Genomic DNA, 22,129 nt, shown 5'->3' with positions numbered 1-22,129 from the left:
CTGTGTTTTAGCTCAGTGAGATGAGCATCCGTTCTCGGACTGGGAGGTCCGGGTTCAAATCCCGCTTATGGCAACATTTCTTTCAGTTAACAGTTAAATTTTTTCACCCCTTTTCAGCAGAATTTTAAGGTTTTTTTTTTACCACTTTCAGCACAAATACCAGCTTTTTCAGCTGTTTTCAGCAAAAACCTCTTTTCAGCAGAAATTCTTCTGATTAACCTCTTTTCAGCAGAAATTCTTCTGATTAACCTCTTTTCAGCAGAATTTCTTCTGATTGAACTCTTTTCAGCAGAAATTCCTCTGATTGAACTCTTTTCTGCAAAATTTTCAGCCTTTTCACCTCTTATCAGCACAATTCTCAGCCGCTTCTGCTCATTTCAGCACAATTGTCAGTCTCTCCACATCTTCTTTGTGAGAATCTCAATGAGATGAGTAGCTGCCTTGAGACCAGAAGGGCCAGGTTTGAATCCTGCTTAGGGCAATGTTTTTTTCAACTTTTTCAGCTCATTTCAGCAGAAATCTTCAGCGTTAAGGCATCCACACAGCATTTTCGCAGGAAATGCAAATTTTTCTAGTTTTCATTAAGATCAAAGCAGCTGAAACTGATTAACCACCCCGTCTGCTACTGAACTGACCCAGACGTTTAACTGACCTGATGCTATACTCTGATTAGCGTTCCTTTAATTATTGTTTGACCAGTGCATATTTTATGTGTCTTTTGGAAAAACACAATTATACAAGCATTCAAAGTACATACAGAACACATGCAGTGTATATAGGCCAGGAGTGGCAAACATCATTTCCTTATAGGGAAACATTAGCGTAGATAAAATAAGCAAAAGACCACACAAAGGGCAGAACAGGCAGTGACCTCATTAACTGCTGACTCAAAACAATCCACCTACATTCAATATCAACTTTCATTATTAATATCTTATCTAAACTGAGAAAAACATATATACAAGAACATGATATTGCAGTTTAGACCTACATCACTGCATTAAGAACAAAACACAGCCTTTTACACTCATTCACTGTGATGTGAATGAGTGTAATGAGTCATGTGTCATGAAACTGTTGTTCTTCTGAATCAAATCATGGCTGCTGATGTGAAAACACAGCATACAGATGTGCCCCAATTCCTGGTTCTGACTGGTTTTAGTCAGTGATGGCATTGGAAATCTATTTATTGAACACAAATGAACTACACACGGGTTCAGTTTACTGCATTTTTAAGCCACTTGTCTCAGAACACCAAAAAAACTAAAACAAACAAACAAACAAAACCCCAAGCATGTATAAGATCATTGGTGCCACAGCTGACTGAAGCTGACTGAGTTACTGGCACTCTGGATGCCTGCATGCATCTGCTGCAGCAGCCTTGCATTTCCTGATCGTTCTCAGAAGAAATCTGACTGCACTGAGGCACCGGGATGAGGTGCTCCAACCAGTACTTGTACCATTCTTGCAGCAGCACCACATCCTGTTTTAACAAGACAATACCTGTCCACACAGGACAGGTCTTTGTGGATCAGGAGCATATCCTGACATATCCCTAGCTTACTTATTTCTAATATGCCACCTACTGAACATACAATTTTTTCAAGGCAGGCACAACCGGTGACTATTCATTGACTGTACTCAACCAGTATGGAAGAGCAATTCTTCAACACTTGTAGCATCAATGCACAGATGCACAACAGCATGCATCGTGTCCACAGGAGGTCATACCTCATTTTAGATCTCTTGTTTGAGCTTCTATTATAGTTGATGTATAATGCCTATTTAAAAACACTTGCTGACCAGTATATTTTAAGTGTGAACACTTTATATAGTCTTATCGAGTATTTGCATCTTTATCTACGTGCAAGGCCTCTTTTGTTTTTGTAGCACAGCCAGAGTTTTCAAGTCCTGATTGAAAAAGTTGTATCAAGATTTATTTTTGCTTTTAAATTAATAAAGAGTGTACGCACAGTATGCTGCCCTATTCAAACACAAGAAGTCCATGAAAGAATCAGTTTGGTGGTTATAGCTGAATGTGAGTGAGGCATACTTGAGGAGGAGAACAAATGTCCTGTAGAGCATCGCCTGCTGATCTGGACTCAGAGGAACAGAAGCTGGTGCCAAAAAATAAGAACAAACAAACAAACAAACAAACAACTGCATTTAAAAGAAGAGCTGAACAGAGCAGAGCACACGTGCATCGTCAACTTTAAAAGGCTTCATAGGAAGCAGTTAGCTAGTGAAGTTACTATCAGGGAACTTATACTCAGTGACAGCATACCGTCATGTCCACATTAATGATCTGCACTGACCCTGCTTCATCATCATCCCTACCATCCTCTATAAAACAGTAGTACTGTACAGATGAGCACATCTGTCAGATTTAACTCACATAAGTCTGTATTATTCTTGCAGCTGTTTCTCAGATTTGCCTAAACCTGTTATTTCTCAATGTAATTTGCACTACTCTCTTAGAGAGCTGACATGTTTCTCTTCTTTAAGTTAATCTAAGTTTTCTTTTCTTTCTTTCTTTAAAAAAAAAAAAATCACTGTTGCATATATAATTTCTTTTGCCCTTATACTTATTTTAGTACACCCCATTATCAGCTTTGCCTCAGAAACAGCTCACTTGTATGAAGTGGCGTACACAGCATTATTTGTTGTTAGATCTGATCAAGCCTGTCTTGGTTTTGGGGAATTGCTTATGGGTGGTTTCGAAATTCTGATGCTGAAAGGCTTAAGAGAAAGACTTCTCGAAAAAGTTTAAAGCAGCAAAATAAACTTCGGCTCCTACTTTTCTTCTTCGGTTTTTTTTATTTTTATGAACCTGCATTAAAGCCCTTACTCACGAGTCTCATTATTCTGACTTTTCAAGGGGAAGCTGTGGCTCATAAGGTAGAGTTATTAAACCAGTCTTTTACTGACCACAGCTCATGATGGGCAGTCTTACCTCATACGTGCCTTTCTGTTATTGGGTTGCATTGCTGTAACTATACACAAAGCCTAAAGTTGCACCACTCTTGCCAAAACATTTCAACATAAAGTAATTTTTCATCTTTTACTTGCCAATGAAAGAGGAACAAGACACATGTAACTTGTTTGTACAAGTCTTAAGCCTGCAGGGTGAACAAGTTTGGGGCTAAAGTTTCCGATATGAAGAAAGTGGATATTTGAACATCAACGAGCACCAAGACAAGCAAATTTCAGTCATTTGCGTCGTACCTGAGACAAAAGGTGCCAGTATCATGCTCCTCCAGGTCCGTGAGAAACTTGAAATCTGCGGAGCACAAATAAAATAATTACTCGTTGTCAAACTGGAAAGTTATTTCTGGCACCGGATATCCTGTGGTGCAGTGGTTAAACCGTGCTCTACCAAATGCATGCCACTGCTTTCGTTCCAACAAACACATAAATACACACATAAACAACCAAAGCCGATGCTCTGCACAAATGTCTGAGCATCAACTCCAGTGCTGCATTACTGTAAAGACATTAGGCATTTATGGTTTATGACACTTTAGAGAAAATGGTTTTCCAAGTGAAAAAAATGCCTTTTTTCAATTCGTGAAATAAAAGTGATGAATTACCTCCCACAAAGCCGGAACAGCCACTATTGCCTCCAATACCTTCTGGAGGTGGCTGATCTGAGGAAGAGAAATATTTACATTCAGGTGTTACTTCCGAAACACAACCCAGCTTCTATTTAGGAATAATGTATTTATGGATCTTCAGCTTGAAAATATTTCCAAGTACTGGAGAAAAAAACCCCTCTCATTTTATGCTACTTGTTTTTTGGGTCTTTGAATAAAAGCGTGATGCACGTTCTCACCAGGTTGAAGCCGAGCAGCTTCTGAAGCAGGTTGTTCCACAGCTGAGGGTCGTAAATCTGGTACTCCAGGCACAGGTCTGCCACCAACCGCACAGCCTGAAAGGATAAAAGGTGCTTCTGGTTTTGTGTCTGACATTTCTAACCCAATGAAGTAAAAGTGAGGAAACAAGCTGGAATAATTTGAACGTTTCTGTGAGAAAGTACCTGAGGCTCATGACTGTGGTTCTTCCAAAGCCCTTTAACTAAACCCTCTTTGGGACTACTGAGGAAGGACTGAACTGTGTAGGGGATGTTTAATGCTTCCAGTTGTGAGACAAAGATGTAACACTTCAGGTAATATCTGAATAGAAACCAGAGAAACATTAGTTACTATAGACCTACAGGCCATACAGGTACCGTTTAACTTTTCATGGATTCTTACGGGATTTTGGTGATGGGGATTTTCAGCTGAGCCTCCAGAATGGGTGCATCAGCGAGGCGGACGAGACAGAGTAGCGCTCGAGTCCGATGGCAGAAGGTCAGACGAGGCCCAGATGTGCTAAGCGGCTAGAGAAGGGAAATCAAACACAGATTTAGTTGGATTTTCCCCCCATTATTGCTTTTGTTTTGTTTTTTTTCCCTTTAAACGCACCCAAGTTTCTGCAGTTAAGATAGGGCTCAGATGACGGACGGCATCTTGCATCGAGCAGGACTGCAGCATGTACACCACCCTGTAAGCATTAAAAACACAGTGAGTAGAATGACTACGCCAGTGGGTTCTCAACACAGAGCCAGAGAGAATTTAGAGCAACCAAGAAATCTTTATTTCATTCATACTGCAGATGCATGCAACATCTGTGGGCGCTGCTAAAGGCTTTTGTAAGAAAGAAAGAAAGAAAGAAAGAAAGAAAGAAAGCACTCTGTAAACAGTAACTGATATCTTAGGGTTGCACTTGCATGTCTGTGGCTGCTCTGTCGTACATGTGAGCTTTGAGGTCTCGATCTGTGGTTGCCTATGAGGGCAGAGTTGACAGCTGAGCAGAAGACACACTGCAGTGTCACTGCTAACATCCTTTGTAACTCAAAGGTAAACTATCCCGTTTTAACGAATTATCATTAAGAAAAAAAGAAAAGTAGTAAGAATGGAAAAAGTGACTGCGCTACCTCATCAAGTCTGGGTCCTCCTCAATGTTGCTGACACAGTCACTATACCCAATATCCTAATTAAATAAGAAGAAAGAAAAAAGTTTAGTTGCACTAAACAGACAGCAGCAAATCTGATAACACACAAAACAATAAAAAGGCAGAGAGATAAGATAAAGCTACGACTGACAAACCTTGACCACAGCCGGGCCCGTCTTGCAGATCCATTTTTCTAACAACATGGTACGAATTTTTAGAAGATCCACATTATTGACTGTGGCTATTTCTTTAACTGCACCATGTATATCTGAGAAATAGAGAGACCTGGTTATATATTTAGGGGAAAAGCGAGCATTCATTTACCTACTGCGTTGATAAGTGTGCTCACCTGGATACGTCTGACCTCCTGACTCTTTGTAACGCTGTTCCACACTGCTGTGCTCGTACAGGGCCATTATGAGCCTGCCTGGCAGCCCAGACAGCTTCATCAGCTCTGGGCTGTTCAGCTGACTGGATATTAAAGTATTCTCAGTGGCTGAGCGCTGAAACTGTAGCTTCAGCTTGGACAGAAAGGTGTCTCCTCTGGCCCGTGCTACCTCCTGTGTGAGGTCAGAGGAGGAGAAGGAGAGGAAAAAAAAAATCATCAACTAATGTGTAAAAAACTTTTTAGATGGGCATTTGAGACATTTCAGAATGTGAACAATTCAAAGACCGACATCAAGGTGTGGATCCTTTAACCAAGTGTCTCCAAGTGCCAAACAGAACCTGAGTGACTGTGTCTTCTCATAGCCTGTAGAGAAGAGGAAACAGCTAAGTGCATCTATACAAACACCCCTCACAGTCCAGCGTAGAGTCAAACGTGCAGCTCAAACCTGGCGGAAGCTCCTGGGTTATCTTGTGGGCCGTGGCAGCAGCCCACTCCGGGCTTTGGATACATTTGATGTACTTCATCATAGTCTTCGCCACCTTGAAACTCTCCTTGTTTTGACAATGCCCCTGACCCATTTTCCTTTGCTCTAAGATTAACGGCTTCATTTTCTTCTCAAAGACATGGTTTGCTGCTGACATGTAGAGCTTGTCAAGGCTCACCTGTGGAGCAACAGGATGGTTTTAACAGCCTAAATTACCTCATTTTATGAATAAAAGAATATTTTCTGTGATTAAACAGACTAAGGCCGTGGTTTAGATTAGCGTGGCTTTACCTTCATGAGTTTGCTAATCAGCAGAAGTGTGGGGAAGGTCTCCTCGCTGAGCTCAGGACCTAAACAAAGAAGAATATTTTAACTTCATCAGTTTTAAACCATCTCATCAACTCTACCAGTATACTTCTGTCTGTAACTCAAAAGGTTTTTAATGAAAAATGATAAAAACTTTGTTGGAGTGTAGAGTGGGGTCATGTTAACAATCCATTAAAAATTGGCTTAAGTCAACCAAAGCCTTTGAACTATAATTCTTACATTTTCGGTGTGTTTCACTTTTGACCTCTGGCCTGTTCTTCCAGGTCAAATAAGGTCAAACCTTAATAAAATGTCTTTAAAACTATGATTAAAGAGAATGAGCTACCTAGTTAGTTAGAAATATACTGTATTGTAATATTATATAATAAGCTTAAGTTATTGATGTCCACTTACAATACAATACCCTTAAAAGTAAATACTGACCACAAATGGAGCTTTTTGCTTCTGGTCTATGATAATTATTATTTTAAAAGTAATAGATGCCAGTGTGCAAACATGTTCACAGTTCAGGAGAAGTGCTGAAATTACTTCCTTTTAGACAACACCTACATTATAACAACTTTCTACCACTGCAGATGTGATGAAGATAAGTTTATGAGCATTAATACTGAGGTGTGAAAAGGTAACAGTGGTTAACTTACAGATAATCTTCCAGTAATGCTTGGTCTGCATAAGCAGGTGGAAGGGAAGTCTGCTGCTGGAAAGGGGATTTGGCAGCAGACCGGTTTCGAGAAGATGCGTGTTCTCCACGTCTGTGGGAGGAGAGACTCGCGTGTAGGACTTCAGATGCTGCAGGAGACCCATCGCCTGTGGGTTTAAAGTCAAATGTTTCAAGTCCCAACATTTCATTTTGAACACAGTGAACTACATAGGCTTGAATATGCCAGTGTGTTTGGTTTTTACCTGACCCACAGAGAGGCTGGTCACGTTCTCATCTGCAGCCTGTATGATCTTCAGCACCACTTCTATTCTCTCGTAGTTGTATGGGCTGAGCTGTATGAGAGGAAACGTTTTACAGATCAGCTCAACAGATTCTTGTAGGTTGGAATTTTATTTTTTTAATGTTTAAAAGTCTTAAAAACAGATAATTTTAGCGTATACTACATTTTAAATACAAAGACCTTGAATATGGCAGAACAGAGGTTGTCTGTGAGCTTGCTGGTGTTGTGTAACATTGGGATGATCTGCAGGACTCGATCCAGCGTGTCAGTGTGAGACAGAGGTTGCGCCTCCTCCTGACCGACAGCTGGATCATCTGCACCTTCCTCATCCTCCTGGAGCAGCAGTAAGGTGGTAATGTACTGGTTGATTACACTATCATGGTCCAGATTGTAGGTGCTGCAGAAAGGAAAAAAACAACTTTTAGCATAGCTGAGCGTGACACATACATGCACTCCAAGACAGGGTGGACATTTAAACACAGTCCAGACACATTTGTCCAACATGTTAGATGGTCAAAAGCGACAACAGGAGGAGCTGACCTGCAGTACTGGAGGATAATGTCTGGGGTGATTCTCTTGTTTTTCACTAAAACAGGGATCAGAGTGCTCTTCATCTCAGACCGCTGACGGAACACTGGCTGGATTGATATCTGGGAGAGAGACGCACAATAACAGATATGAAGTGACACAAAACAGGGAGAGAGAATGAAATACACAAAAAATTAAACAAATCTTTATAGACCTACACTGCTCAAAAAATTAAAGGAACACTTTTTAATCAGTACATTAGGTCAGTTTAGTAGGGGGGGGAGTTGTTAAGTAGTTTCAGCTTCTTTGGTGTTATTAAAATTAACAACAGGTGCACTAGTAGGGCAACAACCCCCACATTTTCCCTCTCCTCGTCTTTTCTGACTGCTTTTCTTTTGTTGCTAGTTTTGCATTTGGCTAGCGTCAGTGTCACTGCTGGTAACATGAGGTAATACCTGCACTCTGCAGAGGGTGCACAGGTAGTCCAACTCCTCGTGGATGGCGCATGCATATGTGCCAGTGCCAGAAGGTTTGCTGTCTCCAAGAACAGTTTTAGTAGCATGGAGGAGATTCCAAGAGACAGACAAGTTACTCTAGTAGAGCTGGACAGGACCATAGAAGGTCTTTAACCCAAAAGCAGGTTTGAGCACTGCCAGAGCTATAAAATTACCTCCAGTAGGCCACTGGTGTGAATGACTTTGATTCGCCTGAGTGCACAATGTTCTCTACTGGGCGATGTGCTCACTGCCTGGCACCATAGAGCCTGATTGGTATTAGCTATGAATACCAGAATTCAGGTCCACCACTTTTCACAAATGAAAGACGGGTTCACCCTCAGAACATGTGAGAGAAGTGAAAGGGTCTGGAGAGGGTAAGGAGAGAGGAAAGCTGCCTGTAACATCGTTCAGCATGACCAGTTTGGTGGTGAGTCAGTGATATGCCTGCGGAGGCAAATCAATGGAGGGAGGCAGAGACCTCTACAGGCTAGGCAGTGGTATCCTGATTGTCATTATTGGTATCAGGATAAAATCCATGTCCCCGTGGTGCAGTGGGTCCTGGGTTCCTTCTGGTGCATGAGAATGCTCAGCCTCATGTGGTGAGGCACAAGCACGTGGGGGCCATACCACATGAGGCTGAGTACTATTCAGAGTTGCTGCACTGACATTTTTGCAAAATGGACTTTGATTTTGGGGCTGTCTTTGAATTAATATTGATCAAACATAGCGGCATCCATTCATATGTAACACATTATCTAGTCCATATCACTGTAGATATCAGCATGATTTTTCCCATTGAGACCTGATGTGTTTTCTAAGTATTCCTTTAATGTGAGCATTGCATTTATTCAGACCAGAGTACCTTTGACCACCTGATTTAAATACTTCATTACCTCCAATTTGCCAAGCTTGATTCCCCACTCAGCATCAGTGATGACAGAGAGAAACCTCCTCTGTTCTTCTGCCTCATTATATAAACTACAGAGATTTGCTCCAATCCTCGCCACAGCCTGGAAGAATAAAACACCGTAAGGGATTTCTGGAATATAACATCGATTTTTCTACAAAATTGATAACTGCTTGATATAACTGATTCCCAAGTGTTTAATCTCAGGTTCTTTAGACAAACTTCAGCTGAATCTTTTCTGTAGTCAAAGGGAAAAAACAAAACGATATGACAAAGTCTGATATTTAAGGACTCACTAACTGATACACAGAAATAATAAAGTCCGTTTTTGCCCATTTCTTTCTCTTAAATTTCACTTACTAAAAACAATAAAACATTTTTTTTTTAAATTTATTTTTAAAAAATAAGAGATTTTATTGCTTACCAAAATCTTGTCATAGTTTTGCCAGGTGTTGTCAATAACTTTCCACAGTATTTTGAAGACTTCTGCTTTGGAGAGGAGTGTACAGAGACCAATAGCCAAATCACAATCCACCACTCTCCAGTTTAACACCTGTAGCCAATAGACAGAAACATAGATGGCTATTTAAAATATACCAAAAATGCTGTTTATCTACTACAGATTTTTTGTGGTTTTGTGGACTTGGCTGACTCACCTTGTTCAACAGTGGCACAGCCACAGCATTCAGAGTAGACGTAGTTGTCTTCCTGTGATCGTTCAGGCACAGGTTGTACTTCTTAAGCTCTTGTGCGTCATAAAGCTGAGAGGAGATAACAATCATTTTCAGTATAACGTCTTGAGAAACACAACAAGCACCGCTGTGAATATCGCAGTTGTACCTGTAGGCTCAGCTTTATATCCATGACGTTTGAGGTGACGTGCTGCAGGCAGCTGCCGTACGCGTTGACCAGCACTCTGAGGGCCAATTCCAGCTGACTGCACTCCTGTAACATCTGTAGCATGTTGGCCAGGGGACCGAAGAGCGGCCGCAGGTAGTTTGAACCTGCATGCATGATGAGACATCAGGTCAACATACAAAACTGCAATTTGATAAAAACAAAACAAAACATAGAAAGCAGAGGACGTTTTTTAATTTCAAATCTACCATCTTCAAATGAGCAGTGTGACAGACAGGAACAGTCCAGGGAGTACAATCTGGTATCTGGAAAAAAGGTCATAAGTTATAATAAGACTTCTGGTAAAAATAACACAAGTCAAGTATATTTAAGCATTTTTTGATAAAGTCAAAGGTGGCCAAAGGGCTATAGACATTATATGACAGGCAGCATGAGAAATATGCAACATAAAAGTAATACGATCAAATCAGTTTGCAAAATTAAATAAATATCAGTAGTTAAAATCAATGGCATAGACCACTAAAAGTTGCCAAGCTTAAAAACCCCCCCCAAAAAACCAAAAAACATTTAAGAGAAAATAAATCTGAGAATTTCTTACCTTGAGAAATAGGCAGCAAGCAGTTGGTAATCTCATACTGGACAGGCAGCACTGACACTGGGTCCAGAACAATGCAATCTTCATTAAAGACATCTTGAAAACTCCACTGAGACTGCGGGTCTTTTTCTGCCTCCGGTGTCAAATCCTGGAACGGTGCACAGGTTAAAAAGTATGAAAACATTCGCTTCAATCCGCAGCTTTGTGAGAGAGAAGCATTAAATAAATGCACGTTTATCAAAATCATGGATTATTTCTTACCATCCGCTTAAGAGATTCACAGTTAGAATTTTGTAATGATAATAATTTAGATGTCTACCAACAAATAAATCATTAAAAAAAATGAAGAGGCTAGAATATACAATTCTATGTCCAAAAAGTTTGTGTAAAATAAAAGTAAAACCCAAAGGCAATGATCTTCAAATCTCACGAACCCAGATGTCATTCAAATCACACAGAAAACATATGAAATATTCAAACTGAGAAAAAGTACAATTTCATGGAAAATATGAGCTTGTTTTGAATTTGATGGCAGTAATACAAAACAACTTGGTACAAGGCCACGTTTACCACAGTGTAGCACCCCAAACAGTCTATAAGCATCGGCGATCTCAAGAGACCAGCTGCTGGACTTCTTGTGGAGGAATGTTGTCCCATTCTTGTCTCATATAGGATTCTAGCTGCTCAGCAGTCTGGTTTGTTGTATTTTTTTATTTCATGATATGCCAAATGTTTTCAGCTGCTCAAATGTTTGGACTACAGGGAAGCCAGTTCTGCACCTGCAACTTCACCTTCAAGCCATGCTGTTGTAAAAGCTCCACTATGCAGCTTAGCATTGTTTCACTGAAATATGTAAGTCCCGCTTACATATGGGAGCACGTTATTTGAAAATCTGTATATACCTTCCAGCATTGATGGTGCCTTTTCAGATATGCAAGCTGCCAATTCCATAGCACCTCAATCTCTGAAACTCTTTTTACAGAAAATCTTGTTACTGGCCTGTTGCTGTTAAGCCTTTTGCTACATCCTCCTCTTTTTGAGACATGTTGCTGTCATCAAATTCAAAACAAACTAATATTGTTTTTCATCAAGTCGTGAAAAGTTTCAGTTTAAACATCTGAAATGTTTTCTTTGTTCTACTGGTTTATGTGATTTACACTGGATGAGAGGTAGGAAGATACTGACCTTGACGATAAAGCCATAGTTGTCTGATAACTGACACTGATGATAGACATCCATAGCAAACCGTGTGCATTTGCAAAGCTCCAAACAATCCAGGAGAAGATCTGTAACAGTTAATACAAGATAAACCTCAGAATTTGCAAACTTGCAAATTATATGAAAAGGTAAGGGGAATAAGACACGTTATGCTCACTTAGACCAGTTGAAAAAATTCCTTCTTCTAGATGTTTTTTTACATCTTGACTCTCCCTTTAAGTTGATTTTTTGATTGGATGCCCCTCACAAACAGAAGATATTAAAAAGTGCATCTCTCAATGACGTCCTACAGAGTCATTTAGCATTCAGAGCAGGCTGAAGCCTGAGGTTTTGGCTTTAAGAGCATTCACACATAATTTAACACTTTGATTTTAAATATGAACACCACCTCTGTACCAGTCATAAACACAAAAGACTACTGACAGGTAGTGGTATCCCTCAGCCTCGAGTAGATACACATATGATATCATGTTGGACCTGCTACTTTGCTTCATTCTGGTTTATCACATTTAAAAATGTAAGTGTCTTTGTCACTTGCTCACCTACTCATCTAGCAGAGTAACCACAAAACCCCACCAGCCTTTGTTGGCTGAGGGTAAAAAAACAAAAACATCTCAACCAACTATATTTTCACTCTGTTGGGCTGAGGAAAGGCAGCTGCTTTAAAAAGACCAGACAAAGATAGGTGATAACTGTATTTTTTTAAATTTGTTTTAAGATAGTTAGGGTAAAAAAAATCCTGTCAAACTTTGATATCACGCATGTATTCACTTTTTACAGCAAAATATATTTTACAGTAAAACTATAGATCCAGGGCTGAGTCACTTTAGTGCAACTTTCACCTGTGTGAAATACTGTTGAATGTTTGTGATGCTTGCATGTGTTCTTTACCTGAATGACACACGGTGATAGCCTGACAGGCCAGATCATGAATCACTGCTGGCAAATCCATGTCATCAGGAAGCACCATGGGGACATCCGCCTCCAGCATATGGCATAACATCTTGGCAGCAGTAAACAAAACCTTCCCTGTGCTGCTGTTATAGTGGTGCTCATACAGCTCACTGAAAACATAGAGAGAAAGTGAAAATATGACTACAAGCAAGTTTTAAATGTTTAAATAATGCACCAGGTTTTTTTTAAAAACCAAACAAAAAAGCTGGCTCTGTCAGTTTCTACATGCAAACCTCAGGATCTTGAGCGCCTTGTCAACTTTGCCAACTTTCAGAGCTCTCAAGGCCAAGTCGGACCACAGCTCCTGCTCGGTGCGCTGCAGCTGCCTCCCCAGACGGCGCAAACCAGCTTCTGTGGAGATCGTCTTGGTCTTGCCATCTGGATCGTTTGCTACAACTGGAGTTGTCGTGGCCTTCCCCTTACATGAACGGCGGCCACGGGTGTTTTCGTACGCTGTGATGTGATGTTCCTGGATCTGTTTTCGAATGTTTGGATCCTCATAGTTGGAGGGAGTGAAAAAAATATCAAAGTCCTCCTTAAGAAGAGAAAGATAATAAGTCTGGAGTTTAAAACAAAATCAAATAACAGATTTAGTAATGCTGAAAAACATTTGTTAAATGAAGCTCACCTGCAGGTGGGCGATCGCCTTGAACATGATGAGGTTGTTCTCACACTCGACGCTTTTTAGAGCATCATCTGCAATGAAACACGAGGCCCGGATTCACTCTTGAATAATCAGGTGCACATTTATTGCGTATCTTTTCAAAAAGCCTCGGATAGAAAACCAGTGTCACATCGTTTTAAACAATTTTAGCTCACAGAGACTTTTCTGAAACTTCCTTCAGTCAGCCAAAGAGCTGGAGGAACGAGTCATAAATATTACTTACGTTTTTGGATTATATGCAGGTATTTCAGAGTCTCCACCATCACCTGAGCTATCACCATCTGATGTTTCTTGTGCTATCAAAGAGGAAATTCAATTCAAACCAAATGATCATATGGTTACCATAACAACCTCCAATGTTTCCTGCTGCCATCTTAAGCTTTCGATTATAAGGTTATGCAGATGCAAAAGAAATTTAATGTTTGCAAAGGAAAGTTTAGCTAGAATGACTTCAATTCTTTTAAAATGCAACACTTTAATTGAACCTTAAAAATAAATAAGCATAAGATGCACTTCTACAAAGGTGACGTCTTCCCTTCTGTACCTCATCAGATATGTGTTCTTTGTCCTCCAGCTGCATCCTGGCCCACGATGTGAGACGCTCAATCACACACTCTGCCTCTGCAGAGGGCAGCTTCTTCAGGAGAGTCAAGATTTCCTCAGTCTGCAAAAAACACAGTACAAAAAGTCCCATACAAAAATATCAGGAACACAGAAAAGCAAAATTAGTCAGTAACATGCGGTTAAAAACTCCTGTGAGGATTTACATACCTTGCCTTGGCCTATGAGGTGGATGACATACAGGTAATTTATCTGGGATGTTGGCAGTTTGTACGCCTCAGCTAACGTCAACGAGTCTTCCAAGGACATTGGCAAGTCTTGCTTGAGGATGTATCTAATCAGCGTCTGGGGAAAAACTGAGGTTATTTTACAGATAATAAGTTGCATATTACATAGAGCAGTCCGTACATACCATAATTTGGGTGCTGTTAGACAGGTTGAAGTTGCGGATGCCGTATCCCCTGAGAAGTTTCCTAATCTCCATCAGACGGTAGCTCTCCTTTAACAGCTCCTGTCTTTAAAAAAAAGAAAAGGGATTTTATTCAGTGTCTCACATTAACCTCCTAGGACCTGGTATCTACATATGTGGACATCACATTTTAGGTTGTCTAGACCACAATACTAAATTTTGCTCTACAAGGCCCAGATATCCACTTACGAGGACATTATACTGCCGCTGTTGTATTGAAATTTAAAACCAATGTCCTCATATGTGGATATCAGGCCCTTGTAGAGCAAAATCAGGTAAAAAGATAATTCTTTGTTTTTATATTCATCAGGTCCTAATCAGCACAAACAGCAATGAAAAGTTAAAAATGCATGCCATGAAAGAGTTCAGGTCTTAGGAGGTTAAAGGTACTTGAAGGAGACAATGATATAATCATACTTTGGTCCATCCATCTCTAGGTACTGCTGGACCAGTTTTTCCACCACATTACTCCACGGTACCACAGCCTTCTGCATGATCTCCAGCACGGCATCAACCATCAGCTGGAAGAGAACACCATGATGTGAGATTTTACAGCTCCCACTGGCTGCTAGGCTGATTTTTCACTCAAATATTTGTGCACATTAATTGTCTCGTCGTGTAGCACGTAACAGTAACAGTCACCTACATCAGTGTCAGTCATGCAGCCGAGCACGGCCACTGCTTTAGCTTCCCATTCAGTGAAAAGTGTCGTGGTCTGAGAACTGCAGCGATCCAGCAAATCCTAGTGAAGATTAGGGGGAGAAACACAAACACCATTGAGTATTTGATAAACTAGTTCCTCGTGTGCATGAGGTTGCAATGGAGTTTTACCTTGATGTATTGCAGAAGTAGCTCATCAAAAGGAATCTTGTGTTCTTCAGTGTACGGCCTGATGCTGTTTTCCACTGTGGCGGCGATTAGCTCCGGAGCCGGCACTTTGTCCAGCATGAAAAATGCCACACTCCACACAGTCTTCTTTTAAATTGTGAAAGAAGATAACGCAGTAAACATCAAGAAAACACATCCTCTACAAAAAATAATGCTGCAGTAGCCAGCTTCAGAAGCTGGGGATCAGACCACCAGGGCCCCCACTCCTTGCCGCTGTCCCAGACACAGCAACCGACCCCCTACAGCAGGGTAGATATTAAAAAAAGACAAACCTTTTCAAAGACCGAAAGGGAAAGTGAGCAGTTGTATTTCTGATGTAGGTCCAGCAGCTGACGTAGGTTGGACACCAGGGATTTGAGGTTTTCCACCTCTTCTACACAATTACTGTTATCCTTAAAAAACAAAAGAAACAAACAAAAAACAATCAATCAAATAATTATCAGGAAATTAAACACAACATCATATTAATTAAGCTGCATTTTAGCCTAAAAACAAAACAAAAACCTACAGATTTCATCCATGTCCATAAAGAGGGCAGTCCAAGCACAGCCAGGTCCAACCCATTCTGAGGCCAAGCACGCTGAAAACAAATAATGTGCATTTAGTGCAAGACTTCTCAAAGGCCTATTCTGAGACAGGGAAATATCTGTGTCCACTTAACAACATAATAAGATAAAGCTGAAATACGTTTCCCAGTTTATATAAATAAGTCCATATAAGAACTCGTTTAAATTAGAGGTCTCTAAAGTTGTGGATGACTTGAGAAGCCTGGTTTTATTTAATCATTTCAGATCAATATCCTTTTGTCTTTACCTTTTCTGTTAGCTCCAGATTTCTTGCTTTCTGCTCGAGCCACTTTGCCAGGATTCTCTGTAGGGATATGGTGGCAGTGTCTTTATTAAGCATACCACTATACGTTAGAGACAATAGTATTTAGGAATGCAGGACTGTATCCTACCTGTCCTTGTGGTAACACTCTCCTCACAAAGGGAACAAAAACTGTCTTGAACCACAGGCAGAGATCCTGTGAGGGCAGGTCCTCTGGGATGGCACTGAGGATGGCTTCAAGGCTGCTCTCACCGAACTTGGTTGCAATCTGGCCCTGTCACAAAACATCGCAACACACCTTAACGCCATTGCCGAAACAATAACCACTGTTTTTGATTTAACCGGTGGATTTAATGATGTACGAAAAGTTTCTACACATATAAATGTGGTGATATAATAATGACCTCATATCTGAGCCAAAGAAGCTGTGCACCCTTCATGTCTCCTTCTCTTAGATGGCACAGGATGTCTCCGAGATCATCAGTGCTGTTCAGAAACTCAATCCAGGCGATTCCACTGTGGATGGTAAAGTAACCAACTAAAACCACTCAAAATTGTACTCAAACAAACAAACTCTGTATAACAAAATAATTCAGAATTGGACACTAAGACATTGATTTTACTTGAATTTTTCCACACTGTGGAGGCTGCAGAAGGTGGCCAGTCTGGCCAAGGCCTCCTGGATCTGTAAAGAGGAGTATCGCGTGGCAGCGTGGTTTAGCATCTTCTCTGCTGTCTCAAAGGTCGGCCATGGGGCCTTGAGGCAGTATTCCACCACATACTGCTCATCCTAGACCACGTGAAAAAATACATATATATAAATAAACAGTTGCTACTCAATAACTACTCAAGAAATAAACATTCTTTCATTTTTATCATAGTTTCATTTAATAGATAGAGACAAATATCAACCAAACATCTGGGATGAACACATTACATAAAATTTTACTTTAATTTGCATGTTACTGAGTGAAATATGTATTTAATCTCTAACCGAAATAAGCCCTTGTTAGGAAGCACAGCAGTTAAGATGTTTCTTGTTGTTGGTCACCAGGCCTTCCACACAAAAATTAGGGATTTTGGCTCCTCTTTACAGAAACTCTCTAAATCCTTTAGGTTTCTTGTTTCAGCAGATTTAGCTAGGCCATTGAATGACCTTAATGTGCTTCTTCTTTAGCCACTCAATTGCTGCAATGGTGGTATGTTTTGTTTCCACCTCTGTGCTTGACTGTGGAGATGGTATTCTTTGGGTCACACTCAGCATTTCTGTTCAAACAAGGTGGATCAAGTTCATGCCCAAGAGCTTTAGTTTGGTTTCATCTGATTACACCACTTCCTGCTGCTCCCATGTAGTTTTGGGCAGACTGATCACCTTTCTCGCGATTATCCTCACATCATGAGATAAAACCTTCCATGGAGCTTATATACAGCTTTATATTTTTTTCTCCATTTACAACAAGTGTTTTTGAAATCAATTGACTGACACAAGAAATCAGAACTCTGGCTGGGCTGTAGGGAATCAAATCCTTATTTCACTCTATGACATGAAAATCAATGTATAATGTCTATGTAATGTCTTTATTTCAAACTTACAAACTCAGCAGGGGATCAAATAGGGCAATATGACCAAAATCTCATATCCCGATATAAGAATTCTATCGTCCGATAACGATATAAATCACAAAAATGTAACATTCTCTGTAAATTCTGTGAATCTCGGGCAGCTCGACTTGCGGGAAGTGTTTCCAGCTGCGCGTCATGTAGCTGGAGTCGAGTGTTTTAACCGATGCATGAAACTATACATTTTTAGACATAAGTTGTAACGGCCGCCGTTTTCTTTGTGAGTATTTATTACACGGCGTGCTGCGGGGAAAAGCCTGTTCTAACGTTTGAGTCTAAGGTTTATTTTTTAGCCCCTGGCGGCTCTTTTTTACTTCTCATCCGTAAATAATCTGCTCTTTCACGTGATTCAGTTTATTTTGAAAAGTCTCAACAGGATCTTGAGCTTTATTGTGAAAGGTTTATGTGGAACATAAACAAGCGGACACGTGATGGTGTTACCGTCGTTGTTGCTAACCACAACGCATAAAAACAGGCGCTTGTCCTTCCGTAGTGTGGTTATATAAAATATAAGAGAAAGAGAGAACTTTAAGAAATTAATATAGCCTCTACAGTGACCATCAAGACGATAAAAAAATATTGCCGTAAACAATTTATTTTGCGACACCACGAAACAAACGATAGCGTAAATTGAAACGATAGACGTTTTTATATCATCATCCGATATATATCGTTATATCGAACAGCACTAGGATCAAATACTAATTATTTCCCCCACTGTAGTTATATGAATATTCTGTAACAGTAAATTGACACCAGATTAAAAAGAATAAATAAATAAAATGCTGGCGGCTGCCAGTGCTACACCTCAGCCTCCATTTTCAAAGTCCTACGTCACCTCATTCTGGGGATCTTGCATTCACAAACTTGGGTGTCCACGCAACTTGCCCAATCACCTGGCAGGGTGATGACAGTACTGTTATAATACTCACTGTGATCTTCATCAGGTTTGTCTTGGCTTCTTCGACCAGTTCAGACCACACATCCTCTCCATAACCGCCCACTGATGCAGAGGCCAGCTGCTCCAGCACAAAGTCAAGCTTCACCTTATAGACAAGCTGAACAAAAACAGGAGTGCTTGTTGTATTCAGCACTGATTAGGATGACAAAATACTATAAGAAGCACCGCTCATCTAAAGCGACAACAATAGATACTGAAAACCAAAACCTCAGAAATCCAGCTAAATATATTGTGTGGTGCAAGTATAACCACTTAAAAATGACAAAGCCAATCTTCAATTATGCCTGCTGCTGAAGTGGTAGTTTAAATTTAGTCTCTGCACACACTGGCAAAACAAACAAACACGAAAAACTCCAGCACACAGACAACAGACTTATGTGTATCGGCTCTCAGTCTTAATCAGGGTCTGCATTGAAGAGCACCTGTCAGATCATTTGTCAGAGCCATGCAACGCTTCCCACCTTCATCATAAAATATTACATCTGTTTTTAATTCATAATGATCTATAAATCACAAATCTAAGCTTGTAGTTACACAAACTCAATTACCTCTAAATCCAGCTCAAATGTGATGGCAAACTTTTCAGCCTCTTCAAACATGTGTTTGTGAAGAAGCCTGCTCAGCCTAGAAATGAAGAGTAGTCACATTAAGTCAAATTACATCAACATCATATAGACTATAATGTCATAAACTTGAATTAAATTAGGTACCTGTTTTCAGGTAAAGCCTCTGTGAAGGATCGAACAACCACAGAAGCGACTGGCTCGCTTCGACTATTTGAAGAGCAAGAAAAAAGTTTAATGTTTGAACGGTAAGCAAAGGCCGATCATCACAATAAAACTCACTCAGACATAGCCTACCTCTCTGGGTTCTCACAAATCCCCTCGACTAAATAAAATGCATCCTGGAATTACAGAAAAAAAAAAGGCAACCAACTTTAACATGAAGAAATCTCAACAGACAGAAATTGCAGCAGCAAAATTAATGTAATGCTTTACTTTGTGTTGACTGTTTACCATGTTTATTTTTGTGTGGCCGAGACAGGAGACAAAGGAAACATCCAGAGAGTAGCAAACTGTCATAGAGGGCAGGAATCGTATTTGCAGTGAGCTGATCTGAAAAATTCAAACCCAACATAACGAGTTCAGAGCAGATCTCTGGGAAATCATCCGTTAAAGCTTCTTAAAACTGATTTGTACTTCTACCTGACTGTTGTCTTGCTTTGTCAGCATGATCATCTTCATGCTGCCTTTATCTTGGCTGTAATACACACGTGAATGAACGTTTTCAAAACTGTTTTAACAAACAGTACATGTTCACAGTTACAGTATGTTGTAAAACAGTGATACGTACGCCACCATGGAGGCAGAGCCACATTCTGCAGTGAGCTGAAAGTCGTGAACGGCGAGTTCTGGCCAACAGTGAATCATGACAAGAAAGTGCAGATCCCAAAGACTCAGAACATCCTGAGACACAAGGATAGATTTCAAACTCAAATTCTGATTGCTCTAAAAGTTCGAACTGTTTTACAAAGCAGGATCTCACCTCAGTGTCGAGGATGTACAAAAGGTTATCCACCACCACCATCTTCCTTACACCTGCAAAGACACAAAAACAGCTCCTAAAATCATCACTTCTTAAATCAGCATTAGATTCAACATTTTGCTTATATAACCATGGATTTCTCTCTGTGAAACAAACGGCAGTGGATGGAGCAAAGTTTGCTTTTCTTCACGTCTGAGTTTATTGATGAGGTTGATGAAGTACTCCTGCTCGCTTTTTCCCAGTAAAGGTTTTTAATGGTGTTCACGGGAACAGTGCTGCTGTTTTGGATACTAGAAACACGTTTTCTTTCTCCCCACCTGAGCGTCACCACCTTGGTAACAGCTCTGCCTCTTTGCTCTTCACGGTGTATACCGTAAACAGACTCCGGCGCCACATTAAACTGTGGTGGCCCGTCATCACTGCTGCTGTGTTATCAGTGTTTCTGTTTCAAACTGGGGACTGTGTGAACTTAATGTTGTCACTTTTTATTCACACGCTGCTCCGAAATAAGTTTCTATTTGCAGGTCTGTTTTTAGTCACAAATGTGGGTGAAATGTTCAGGTTTACATCGTTTATTACAACAGCAGCCTACAGAGCCGTGTGCTAAATGAAGCATTGAAGCAGAATCTAATTATTCTAGTTCTAGTTCTAGTTCTGTCTGTATTTCATTTTACTTTTGGTCTCATACCAGCAAAAGTTCTAGTTCTGCAATGAATCGTTGCAGCCCTACTTCCAAAAAAAACAAAACAACTTGGGAACTAAGAGCACTTACCCGGAATTAAGCTCCTGTCAACGGTCTGAGCAAAGCACATCTTAGCTTGATGAGGGTCCATCCTCCAGTGAGTCAAAACATTTTCTTTATCCCCCTGTCAAGATGAAAATATTGTTGTACATGATATAATGAAACGCTTGCTTTATGTTATATGAGGACTATCAAATATTTAAAATGCACTGACAAAACTGTGAGCACAAGGCAACTGATTTAGAATGACTCTGATTTAAAGACATATACACAGTCATGGTCTATGTGAATGTTTTTTTGTGCAGCACAACAATGCTTCCACGCACATATTACTAAATGAGGATCAATGAGTTCAGTGTACGCACATGGCCTCCAATTCACCAGAGCTCAGTTCTATTGAGCACCTTTGATATGCGGTGGAAAGTCACATCATGCATATGCAGCTGACAAATTTTCAGCAACTGTGTGATGTTATTATGTCACTATAGATCAGATCTCTGAGGAATGTTTCCAGCACCTTGTTGAATCTGTGCCGCAAAGAATTCAAGCAGCTCTGATAGCAACAGGGGTCTAACCCAGTCCTAGCAAGGTGTACCTAATAAAATGTCCACTGTAAACTTGCCATTAAAAATGGTTTTAAACTTGCAGTATTTGGAAAAGATTTTGAGTCATTTACCATTAAAAAGTGTAACTTTTGCTGGTATGAGACCAAAAGTAAAATGAAATACAGACAGCCGGACAGAATGACTAAAACATATCTGAAACACTATAAGGTGTTACAATCATTTCTTAAAATTCTTTCAATATGCTTCCTTTATCATGTAACACTTATCTCAGAATTGTAGCTGGAAGTCAAATTAATGAAACTTGACACTGATAGACACTGACCCCAATCATCAGGTGGACTTCATGGCCCAGACTGAACATCACTGCTGTGCTACAATCCTCCTCGTGGTAATCCTTGGTGGAGTAAAAATCTATCTTGATCAAAGACTGGAGCTGAAACAGAGAAATGCGTGACTATTTCTGCGTTGCTGAAAGAAAAAATTTTTTGCTTGTGCATAAAAAGAGTTTTTGACCTTAACTTACCTCCTTTAGAGCTCCGACATCCATTCTATCAATAGCTGGAATGACAAAGGACAGAAATCAAACAATGGCTTT

At 40.2% G+C, this 22,129-nt stretch overlaps 1 protein-coding gene across 2 annotated transcripts in view; it reads right to left on the bottom strand.

Annotated features, from left to right (window-relative positions):
- Positions 1–22,089, bottom strand: part of kntc1 (kinetochore associated 1) — a 26,969-nt gene extending 4,880 nt beyond the window's left edge. The window contains exons 1-51 of one of the 2 annotated variants that reach the window (XM_013914898.1): positions 22,058–22,089; positions 21,857–21,967; positions 20,999–21,092; positions 20,227–20,279; positions 20,035–20,147; positions 19,887–19,941; positions 19,698–19,796; positions 19,542–19,585; positions 19,392–19,454; positions 19,230–19,305; positions 18,653–18,778; positions 16,724–16,890; positions 16,505–16,616; positions 16,231–16,374; positions 16,086–16,142; positions 15,781–15,852; positions 15,545–15,664; positions 15,216–15,359; positions 15,031–15,126; positions 14,802–14,905; positions 14,328–14,430; positions 14,126–14,260; positions 13,899–14,018; positions 13,578–13,650; positions 13,319–13,386; positions 12,924–13,225; positions 12,628–12,800; positions 11,704–11,804; positions 10,522–10,666; positions 10,172–10,228; positions 9,906–10,069; positions 9,722–9,826; positions 9,490–9,618; positions 9,052–9,168; positions 7,674–7,783; positions 7,314–7,530; positions 7,096–7,185; positions 6,834–6,999; positions 6,157–6,215; positions 5,827–6,043; positions 5,671–5,744; positions 5,343–5,553; positions 5,149–5,261; positions 4,976–5,031; positions 4,464–4,542; positions 4,254–4,378; positions 4,037–4,172; positions 3,833–3,928; positions 3,591–3,647; positions 3,226–3,280; positions 2,054–2,117 (exon numbers count right to left, since the gene is read on the bottom strand). In XM_013914898.1, coding sequence (XP_013770352.1) covers positions 2,054–2,117; positions 3,226–3,280; positions 3,591–3,647; positions 3,833–3,928; positions 4,037–4,172; positions 4,254–4,378; positions 4,464–4,542; positions 4,976–5,031; positions 5,149–5,261; positions 5,343–5,553; positions 5,671–5,744; positions 5,827–6,043; positions 6,157–6,215; positions 6,834–6,999; positions 7,096–7,185; positions 7,314–7,530; positions 7,674–7,783; positions 9,052–9,168; positions 9,490–9,618; positions 9,722–9,826; positions 9,906–10,069; positions 10,172–10,228; positions 10,522–10,666; positions 11,704–11,804; positions 12,628–12,800; positions 12,924–13,225; positions 13,319–13,386; positions 13,578–13,650; positions 13,899–14,018; positions 14,126–14,260; positions 14,328–14,430; positions 14,802–14,905; positions 15,031–15,126; positions 15,216–15,359; positions 15,545–15,664; positions 15,781–15,852; positions 16,086–16,142; positions 16,231–16,374; positions 16,505–16,616; positions 16,724–16,890; positions 18,653–18,778; positions 19,230–19,305; positions 19,392–19,454; positions 19,542–19,585; positions 19,698–19,796; positions 19,887–19,941; positions 20,035–20,147; positions 20,227–20,279; positions 20,999–21,092; positions 21,857–21,967; positions 22,058–22,081 — 5,591 coding nt within the window. In that variant the 5' untranslated portion in view covers positions 22,082–22,089. The remainder of the gene's footprint in view (positions 1–2,053; positions 2,118–3,225; positions 3,281–3,590; positions 3,648–3,832; positions 3,929–4,036; positions 4,173–4,253; positions 4,379–4,463; positions 4,543–4,975; positions 5,032–5,148; positions 5,262–5,342; positions 5,554–5,670; positions 5,745–5,826; positions 6,044–6,156; positions 6,216–6,833; positions 7,000–7,095; positions 7,186–7,313; positions 7,531–7,673; positions 7,784–9,051; positions 9,169–9,489; positions 9,619–9,721; positions 9,827–9,905; positions 10,070–10,171; positions 10,229–10,521; positions 10,667–11,703; positions 11,805–12,627; positions 12,801–12,923; positions 13,226–13,318; positions 13,387–13,577; positions 13,651–13,898; positions 14,019–14,125; positions 14,261–14,327; positions 14,431–14,801; positions 14,906–15,030; positions 15,127–15,215; positions 15,360–15,544; positions 15,665–15,780; positions 15,853–16,085; positions 16,143–16,230; positions 16,375–16,504; positions 16,617–16,723; positions 16,891–18,652; positions 18,779–19,229; positions 19,306–19,391; positions 19,455–19,541; positions 19,586–19,697; positions 19,797–19,886; positions 19,942–20,034; positions 20,148–20,226; positions 20,280–20,998; positions 21,093–21,856; positions 21,968–22,057) is intronic. The other variant, XM_013914900.1, reaches the window with a different exon arrangement.
- Between the last annotated feature and the right edge of the window lie 40 nt (positions 22,090–22,129).

This window comes from Pundamilia nyererei, unplaced genomic scaffold, assembly GCF_000239375.1.
Source record: "Pundamilia nyererei isolate P.nyererei 1_Seehausen unplaced genomic scaffold, PunNye1.0 scaffold00006, whole genome shotgun sequence".
NCBI classification, from domain to species: domain Eukaryota; kingdom Metazoa; phylum Chordata; class Actinopteri; order Cichliformes; family Cichlidae; genus Pundamilia; species Pundamilia nyererei.
The sequence above is the reverse complement of the archived record's forward strand: the minus strand, read 5'-3'. Positions and strand labels throughout refer to the sequence as shown.